The 10,080-nt window shown below is 46.8% G+C and overlaps 1 protein-coding gene across 1 annotated transcript; it reads left to right on the top strand.

The window, feature by feature from the left end:
- Positions 1-6,599: 6,599 nt before the first annotated feature.
- On the top strand, positions 6,600-10,036 carry LOC112454901 (the record flags this gene model as incomplete). The annotated part of the gene is made up of 2 exons (XM_025016530.1): positions 6,600-8,633; positions 8,724-10,036. Coding segments are annotated over exons 1-2 (3,347 nt in total), but the record flags the coding sequence as incomplete, so codon positions are not given.
- Positions 10,037-10,080: the final 44 nt, after the last annotated feature.

Below are 10,080 nucleotides of genomic sequence, written 5' to 3'. Positions count from 1 at the left end.
AAATTGTGCAAAAATCACTTTTTCTTTAAAAATTCATAACTTTAAAAAAAAAACCGATAAAGACATTTCACAAACGGATCTTAAAAGTACAGAAATGATAGTATATGAAAAAAAATACGTCATAATTATTTGTTCCAAAAAGTATAATTATTTGACATGGTGAACTTGGACAATTTTTAATTTTTTTGGAGCATTTCAATCACGTGAAAATTCCTGTAATTCTGGAACTAATTTATAAAAACTTTTAAGACTTTATGTCTAGTTTTTGCGATTGATAAACATAATTTAAAAGTTAAATTTGGCTTTAAAAACTTTACAACAACAAAATGGCGGACATGAGAACCATACATATATTTAATTATTTTACAGAAATAAGTTAAAAATAATTTAAAATTACAATATAATTCTTTGAAAGTAATTTATTTTTATAAAAAAATGAAATTTATTATACCGAACAGTGAGTACATATTTTTGCCCTGTGTACTTTGCACATTGGCAATTCGCATTTCAAACATTTGTACATCATATAAATGAAATAACATAACTTGAAATAATCTGTATTGTATGATTATAACGTCAAATTATCTGATACATTGCGGTAAATAAATAAAATAAAATATCTCAAAAAATTTTACTAACACATAAAGTGGGTATAACATACCCGAAACAAACTTTCTTACTTTTTTGCTCGGTTTCTACGGCGAGTCTGACGCTGTTTCAAATTCGACGTTCAAGACAAAACCTCAAAGTTTTTTTACACGCCCATACCGGACCGCTACCGTCATCCGTTTCGAAATGGCACGTGATTAAATAACCGACCGGGTATGGCATACCCAACATATGTGTTTAAGGGTTAAGATTAAGCTATCCAGCCCTTTGTAACTTTTTAATAGCTGAGCAAAAAAATTACTTTTAAGAGCAAAAAATAGCAAAAAAGTGTGCAAGTAGAAACCTGCACATTGCTTCCTCTATGAGAAAGCCTGTTTTTTTTATGCGTAATTATTTAGTATAGATATTTATTAATTTGGCTTCCTCATAGAGGAAGCAATGTGCAAGTTTCTACTTGCACACTTAAAAACTATGAGGAAGCAATGTGCAAGGTTCTACTTGCACACTTTTTTATGGATAGAGTATCATTAAAGATACTTACACATTTTTTAAACAGAAATCGGTAACCCTCTCATCGATTCTCGCAAAATTCAAAACAACCTTCTTTTAATAATACTCTATATAAAATTACATGTACGTCTTATACACTTTTTAAGCAGAAATCGGTAATCCCTTCACCGATCCTCGCCAAAGTCACTAACAATCTTCCTTTAAAATGATACTCTATCCATTAAATAACTTAGGGTAAACCGAGGCGAATCGGATAAATATAAGTTTTAAGACAGTTTTCGTTAGTGTTTTTTTTTTTCAAACAAGCTATTTTATTGTGCTAATTAGTAATCCAATTCGCCTCGGTCTACCCTATATATTTTTTAGGCAGAAATCGGTAACCCTTTCACCAATCTTCGCGAAGTTCAAAACAACCTTCCTTTAATGATACTTTCTATATATAAGATTACATGTATAACTTGTACACTTTTTAGGCAAAAATCAGTAACCCCTTCACTGATCATTGAAAAAATTAAGCTTGATATCTCAAAATTTGCGGAAATTAGAGCAATTACGTAGATTTTTTTAAATAAAAATCGGTAACCCTTTTATTATTAGCAATTTTTATTAATTTTATTATATTCTTCAGTTTTTTCTACCCTTATTTCATATATAATTCTTTAAAATTTGGTTAATCAGTTCTTGAGTTATAGAAATTTTGGTAAGTTTGGCTGTTCTTTTAAACAGAAATCGGTAAAACTTTTATTATTAGCAATTTTTATTAAGAGGGTAGTACAGTCTGGCGGAGGATTGCGGAGGATCAATTTCAGGATTTATTTGTGACAAAGTGGTAGGCCAATCAGGTTCATGGTGTATACGATATTGAAGTTCATGTTTAGGTGCATTTACAGTATTTTTTATATGGAAAAATATTAAAAAATGTAGGAGTTATGAGTCATTTCTTCGCGCGCGCGCTCGACTACGGTGTAGGCAGTAGCTCCTGTACGGCGGTCCTAAAATGAAAAACGCAAAAAGGGTATTAAATTTAAATGTATTCCCCACCGGTTGACGTTCGAAAATTGTGAAAGTTATAGCACTTAACAAAAAAAAGTTGGCAAAAAGTTCATTGGCACAAAATAACTTTCTGCTATAACTTTCACAATTTTTAACATTTTTTACAATTTTCAAACGTCAACCGATGGGGAATACATTTAAATTACCCCCTTAATTCTATTATATTCTTCAGTTTTTCCTACCTCTATTTCATATATAATTCGTTAAGATTTGGTTGATTAGTTTTAGAGTTATAAAAATTTCGGTAAATTTGGCACATACATACATACTGTGACGACGACGACGATGTCCTCACGGTCTCGCCGGCCGTGGAGGAGCGCGCCGTCGCTTTCTTCACTAGAAATCTCTTTGTATCTTCGCGATACTTCTCTCCGAAACCCCGATGGTAGCTCGACTGAGTATTTTTAAGATGTTGTGTTGGGCGCCAGGTGCGATTCCACGCACCACGATTCACGAGATCGCAGTGTTTCTCAGGCGTGGGCTTCTTTGATCAACCGCGGGTGGAATAGGAGAGGGAGCGTAGCGCAATCATCACACTCAAATAACATAAAACATAAAATTATATTTCGGTTAAGGCAGATAACATGTGGACGATAGCGTGTTCCACGGCGAACAAGCAGAATTCGAGTACACGCCACGTGTCACCCCACGAGCGCGATACTCATTCCGTCGCTGAACTGCACGGCAATCCCGGTTGAATTCGTACAAGAGTATTCCCCGACATAAGTTGCAGCGGATCCTACCCGGACGGTCAAACGCGAAATATTTGAAACGTCCACGTCGAACAATTAAACAATTAACGCAAGTTCCTTACCGCGGCAAGGTCTACCGCGACAACGCTGGGGATCTTCTCTCCCCTCGAAACGCACGAATGGCCTCATCCGTAAACTCGACACAACGGTGGGCCCTTAATCCCGATGAAACGCACGTATCGCTAATTACAAATGGCAGAAACTTAACCGGCAACGGTAACTACGAGGCTCTCTCACGCGCGAGAGCCACTTCTCAAAACTACGGCACGGTTAAGCCAACGGCGATCCTGAAATTCCACGCGACGATCACCCGCAACGAAATTACGCGGAACGAAATTACTCACAACGAAATTAAACGCAACGAAAGTACACGAAACGATATCACACGCGACGAAATTACAAGCACGCTGACTGTCGGCGGCCGTACGTTCTCATCCCCGAGACGGGCATTCGCGATCACTTCGTCGCACGGGCCCTCCCGCGGTATATCACTCGATATTCTTTAATTACGGCTGATTCCATACATTACCGCGGCACAACGCGACTCCCGGGAGGGCCTAGATATTCTCGCGATCTTACTTCGAGGCAGGCAGAGTAGTGGCCTTACAAATCTCTCGATTCCGGCAGCTCGTCGCTCGTCTCACTGGGCTCGTAGTAGCTGGGATGGCAGCTCGCACGACAGTGGCGTTTCCTTGGTCCGGCGGGATCACGCAGGGCCCGCGCGCGCCCGCGCGCCGATTTCCCTAGCCTGGTTGGTGCTGCGCCCTGGCCTGCCGGCGATCTCTCTAGGCGATCGCCGCGCTCTACTAGAGCGCCCCTCGGCACTGCGCCCATCCGCCGGCGGTAGTTTCAAAGTCCGCCCATGTGAGACCGGCTGTCCGGGCCGCGTCTCATCGTCCGGTTCCTCGACGGCCAGGCTGGCCGGGCCGTGGCTCGTCGACCGGGGGCGGTACACCGGTGGTGGCCCCGTTCCTCAACGGGGACCTTCGTCGGGGCGTCCCCCTCTCCGGGTTCTCCGTATTCGGGCCGCAGTGCTCTCGTGCCGCTTGTGACGCTTTGACAGGTCAGCTGATCTTCCGGCTGTGGGCCCCAGCGTGACCCGGCCGAGCTCCCATCTGGGGTAAGGGACGCGACATTTGTCACGTCACAATACATACACACGTACACACATACCGACATTTTTTTTAATGCGATATTTCTACGTTTTAGAACATAAGGAACACAATGGCATCGAAAACTAAAAAAACAGAATCTGCAGTTTATACATTTCTGATTAAAATAAATTAAATAATTTTTATATCACATGTGTGTGCGTGGAAAGGGCCCATTCCGCGCGTGACACGCGCGCAATGGGCCACTTTCTACGCACTTGTAATATAAAATAGGGTGTGTAACACGTGCGTTAAGTTAACTATTCTTCATTAAAATTTCTACGTATATCAATAATTAATCGTACTAATTGCGACCAAATATTTAAAGTCTCTAGATATGGTCCTTATCTGGATTTCTTATCCGAACCTGATTTTGCATTAAAGATAACCTGCTAAGGACCTTATTACATCCGTGAGCGAATTTCTGCTCGGACTATAACTACCTTGTCTATCTTTGTCTATATACAAGGATATAGACAGATATAGGCCGATAACAGAAAACGATCGAAATTATAGACATTTTCGGAATTCAGCCTTTGTTTTAGGATTTCTTTAAGGAGATCCTAAAGCCGTCTGTAATACCGGCTTTTTTTCTTAGCACTAATCTTTTAATTGATTTTATAGAAATGCAAAATTCTTGTCTAGAATTAAAGTACGCATCAAAATCTAGGTCATGGTGGTCAAATTTATATCGAAAACGAAAAAAAATTAATATTTTTGTTAATTTTTGGTATACGTGACGACAATATTTGCTTTGTACAAAAATTCCACGATAAATATCCACAAAATTAGACCGGCATGACCTAGGGACAACATTTAAGAACAATATCGTGCAATTAGATCTAAGATTGAAAACCTAGAAAAAAAGATTACTTTATATAACTTTTATATGTGCAAAAGCACATTCAGGTTGACAGGATAAGCAATATTGCGTGTGGCAAGAGATGGCGCAGTAATCGAACAAAGATAGATGCCTCTCGTTAGACAAGGACAGATATAGATATATGACAAGAAAACAGAATTAGAAATGTTGACATTACCGACGTCGAGGAAGTTCAGCCTTCACTTTAGGATCCCCTTAAGGGCTGTGTTTGGCGCTCACCAAACTGTAGATAGATGCATGTATCATACTCATTAGTCTCGTTCTTACTCGTTGTACATAGTAGTCTTCGCATACCTAGTATTAAGTATTTCGGTGACTCGCGCGAAACGTCTGCGGATTGCGATCGACGCGGAATTGATATTTGCGCGACTCACCAATCGGTGCTGCCCTGCTTGCGCTGCTGCACGAGCCCGATCGTGACCGAGAGACGAAGCATCCAGGAGTCGACGGCACAACGAACGGTGAGTCGCATTTGCTTAACTTAATTCGCTTTGGGGAGACTTTACACACACCCCCTGGTCCTTCGAGCCTCGCTTTATCGCAAATCCGGGTACGACTCTACCGCCCCTCGAGCATCTGGTCCTTCGAGCCGGATAGTCATTTCTTCGCGATTAGTCTATTGCCGCCGCCCTTTCGCGTGTCCTTTCATTGTTCTAAGTCACCGAATCTTGTGTTCTGTAACGCGTAGTGCAATAGCGCGTGGCCTTGCGGGTCTCGCAGGATCTCCCGTTTCGCAACGCTCGCTTCGCGAAGGGAATACTCGCGTAGCATCGCGCAATCGGCCATTAGCCATCGGTAGTTTACGCGAATTCGCTGATTATTTGTTCTCGCATCAACGAGGTGCAATAACGCTCGGCGTGCTGACAACTCGTGTCTCGCGCGGTATCTCTCGTGCAACGCTCGCTTCGCAACGGGAATACGCGCGCGAACTTCGTTCGTCATAGCACGGGCCGCAGCCGTTAGTCGCCTTAAAATCGATTCCGCGCTCGACGCGGTAATTAGTCGCCATATAATTGGCTAGATCGTAACCGAAATATTCGGTCGAATATCCGAATATTACGGGCCAGCGATACTTTCGCATCATAGACAACGGCCGTGGCCTTCGATCACGGGCCGGTCTCGTGCGCATTGTTTTTCCGTATAGTCTCGGGCATTGCTCGTGTTTTCGTCGTTGCGAGGTGACGTACAGCCCGACCCAACACTTGTATTATCCCGACATTCGTGATCCGTGCGAGAGTATCATCGCTCGAGAATATTATTGTCGTCGATCGAGAATATTTGCATTTCGAGTTTCTGCGACGCGTGTCCTGACGTCCGCGAGTCGGATCGCATCTTTGTTTATCGTGCTAATCCGGCGGCTGGTATTCTCTACGTTCAACTCGAGGAATATTACCGAGAATATTCCCTCGTGACTTTGCGCAAACATCGAACGGAGCAGTCCGTTATCCCTCACCTTGGCGACCTGACTTTCGTGTTTGTTTTCGCCGGGTTTTGATATTGTTGGTTCGAGTTGCCATCGCCTCCGATTACCTATTCGCCGTCCTTCCTTTGCTCTTAGCTTCGTCTGTCTGTTGTGGACGACCCCTTTGTTACATCATGTCGAAAAACGCATATGCTCGTCGCGAAGTATGCAATCGGCGTATGCGAGAAATACACGACCTCTCCCTACAAGCCGCGACCGACGCGGCAATCCGAGCGACCTTCCTCGCTCGCTACTCGAGCGTAGCAAAGATCGCGGACGATTTTGAGGTCACCCACCTGAAGGTCATCCAAGAAGCGGCGGACTTCGATGTCGAGGACGAAATCCGAGCCAGTTTCGATAAGATGCATTACGCCGTAAAGAGTCGCTATCATCATGAAACGGGCGCGCCACTCGGAGGAGCGCCGGCACCGCCCTCGTGTCAGGCCTCGGTGGTCAAGTTGCCTAAGATCCCGCTACCGCAGTTTTCCGGCGACCTCACGTTGTGGCCTTCCTTCATCGCGTTGTTCAACGCGTCGATACACAACCAGCAGATTTCCGCGATAGAGAAATACCAGTATCTGCTAGCCTCGCTCAAAGGGGAACCACTCAACGTGGTGAAAAACCTGCCGTTTTCCGAGGAGTACTATCTGATCGCTTACGACTCGCTGGTAGATCGATACCGGAATAAGAGAAAGTTAGCGGACCATCACTTGAATTCGATAATCGAGGCAAAGCCATTGAAGGCGGAGTCGGCCGAGACTCTTCACCACTTATTAGATACGTTTACCGAGAACACGCGCGCGCTCGCATTGATGAAGTTCCTTACCGATTCATGGGATTTTATCCTACTGAAGTTTTTGTTAGACAAGCTTCCTCGTTCCCTTCGGGAAAAATTCGAGTCTGCTCACCGGGCTGAGGAGATACCGCGATATACTCAACTCACGAAATTTCTAGCGGAACATTGTCAGGTTCTCGAGGCCGTCGCGGGCCCGTCCTCCAAAACCAAGTCCACGCCGGTCTCTTTGTTCGTGACTAACACGGCCGATTGCCCCGTTTGTAAAGAGCCTCACTACGTGTCGAAGTGCTCCCAGTTTTTGAAACTCTCGCCGAGAGAGAGGCAGGCTAAGGCTCGCGACTTAAAATTGTGCCTCAATTGCCTGCGCTCAGGGCATGGCATGAAAAATTGTCCTTCCGCATGGACATGTCGGTCCTGCGGAACAAAGCATCATACGCTTCTGCATTACGAGCAGAGCTCCAATACTACTCCTAAGACCGAACCCATTAGCGCGACTCCTGCCGAACCGGACGCCGTACCCGCTCCTCAGTCGGAGGATGCGCCGATTGTAACAATGACTAGCCTAGCCAATAGAATCGTCCTCCTGTCCACCGTACGAGCCGAGGCGATAGACGCGCGTGGCAATGCGTTCCCCGTACGCATATTGCTGGACAGCGCGAGTCAGGCCAATGTCATTACCGAGGGCTGCCTTCGGAAGGGCGGCTTTCGTCGCACCAAACACAGTGCAACCGTGTTGGCGATAAACGAAGCTAGGGCGGCCACGACGAGGGGCCTCACCTCCCTCGTGATCCGCGCGCGCGGTCGCGACGACACTCGGTTCTCGATAAAGGCTACGGTCCTCCCGCGCATAACCTCGCCGCTGCCTAATGACAAGGTGGAGGTCCAATCGTGGAAACACTTGAAAGGATTGCCGCTCGCGGATCCCGAATATTACGTGCCCGGCAGTGTTGACATCCTCTTAGGGGCGGACTCGTTTGTGTCGATACTACGGGATGGCCGTCGTAAGGGGGAAAAGGGAGAACCCGACGCCTTCAATTCAGTCTTTGGATGGGTTCTGACGGGCGCGGTATCCCCGTCAGTCCAAGCAACACCCCTGCTGTCATTCGCGACTACGCTCGAGTCGATCGAGACATCAGTGGGTCGCTTTTGTCAATTGGAGGAGGTGCCGGAGGACGCTTCTTGTTCGGACGAGGATCGACGCTGCAAGGAGATCTTCGCCCAGACCACGTATCGTGACCCCTCGGGTCGTTTCGTGGTCTCGTACCCGTTCGTGTCGGATCCTCCTACATTCGTCGGCTCGCGCTCCATAGCGGTTAGTCGTCTCCGCGCACTAGAACGTCGATTTAAATCTGATCCGGAGTTCAGAGTTAGTTACAATAGTTTCATGCAGGACTATCTCGATAGCGGACACATGGAGGTAATTCGCAATCCGTTCCCGTCGGATGGCCACATTTATTATTTACCGCACCACGGTGTATATAAACTCGATAGCACTACCACTAAGTAGCGGGTAGTGTTTAACGCGTCCTCGCGCTGCCCGAACGGTCTGTCGATCAACGACACCCTGCTCAGCGGTCCGAAGCTGCAGCAAGACCTGCTCGCCATCTTGCTTAGGTTCCGCGCCGAAGCGATCGCTCTAACCGCGGACGTGAAGCAGATTTTTCGCCAGATTTGGATAAGCCCGGAGCAATGCGACTACCAACGTATCGTCTGGCGCTTTTCGGAGTTGGACCCCATCCTAGACTATCTCCTCAAAACCGTTACGTTCGGCTTTACCGCCTCCCCGTTCTTGGCGATCTATTGTTTGCTCCAGTTAGCTCATCAATACCACGAGAAATATCCTCTAGCGTCCGCAGCCCTACTCGAGGCGCTGTATGTGGATGACGTCGTGACTAGCGTTCGTACGGTGGAACAGGCTCGGGCACTCCGCGACCAATTGCTATCGCTTCTCCGAAGCGCCGGCTTCAAGCTTAGAAAGTGGTCGAGCAGCCATCCTGCCGCGCTGGAGGGACTCGACACGCAGTTATGTAGCCAATCAATGTTAGATTTCGAGTCAAGCGAGGATCAATCTCAGAAGATATTGGGCCTTCGGTGGCACTCACAATCTGACAGTTTCGGGTTTCAAGTCAACGCGTTGGATCGTGAGTGCACCAAACGCACTATATTGTCGGAAGTAGCGCGCATCTTCGACCCCTTGGGTTTTCTGGCCCCACTCACCTTTACCGCGAAGTGCTTAATTCAGCGTCTGTGGACCCTTAAATTAGATTGGGATGATGAGCCACCGATGGACATTCGTCGCAGTTGGAACCGTTTCCAGACGGAGCTCGGCGTGTTATCCTCCCTTCGCGTTCCTCGCGCGTTTAACTCGTGCCATGTAGTTCGTTGCGAGCTCCACGGGTTCTGCGATGCCAGCGAGCTGGGGTACGGAGCCGTGATTTATCTGCGAATCGTTACGCGCGACGGCGTCGTGGTCCGCTTACTGTGCGCCAAGTTTAAGGTCGCCCCGCTTCGCCCCCTCACCATTCCCCGTCTGGAGCTCTGCGCGGCTCTGCTCTTGTCCAAATTAATCGCGTACGTCCGGCGCATCCTCCGCGGACACATTGACATTGACGACGAGTATGCTTGGACGGATTCCGAGGTCGCCCGGGCCTGGATCCGCTCAGCACCACAACGGTGGAAGACCTTTGTTAGAAATCGCGTTGCCCTCATTCAGGACAACGTGCCGGTCTCAGCTTGGGGCCACGTCGACACGGAGTCCAATCCGGCGGATCATTGCTCCAGAGGACTTTACCCTCGTGATCTGGTGGCCAGTTCGACGTGGTGGGCGGGCCCTGAGTGGCTTGTTCGCTTCGAACCCCGAGTTG

This window comes from Temnothorax curvispinosus, unplaced genomic scaffold (assembly GCF_003070985.1).
Source record: "Temnothorax curvispinosus isolate PA1 unplaced genomic scaffold, ASM307098v1 QBEX01005546.1, whole genome shotgun sequence".
In the NCBI taxonomy this organism is placed as follows: Eukaryota; Metazoa; Arthropoda; class Insecta; order Hymenoptera; family Formicidae; genus Temnothorax; species Temnothorax curvispinosus.
This window is presented reverse-complemented; position numbering and strand designations above follow the sequence as displayed.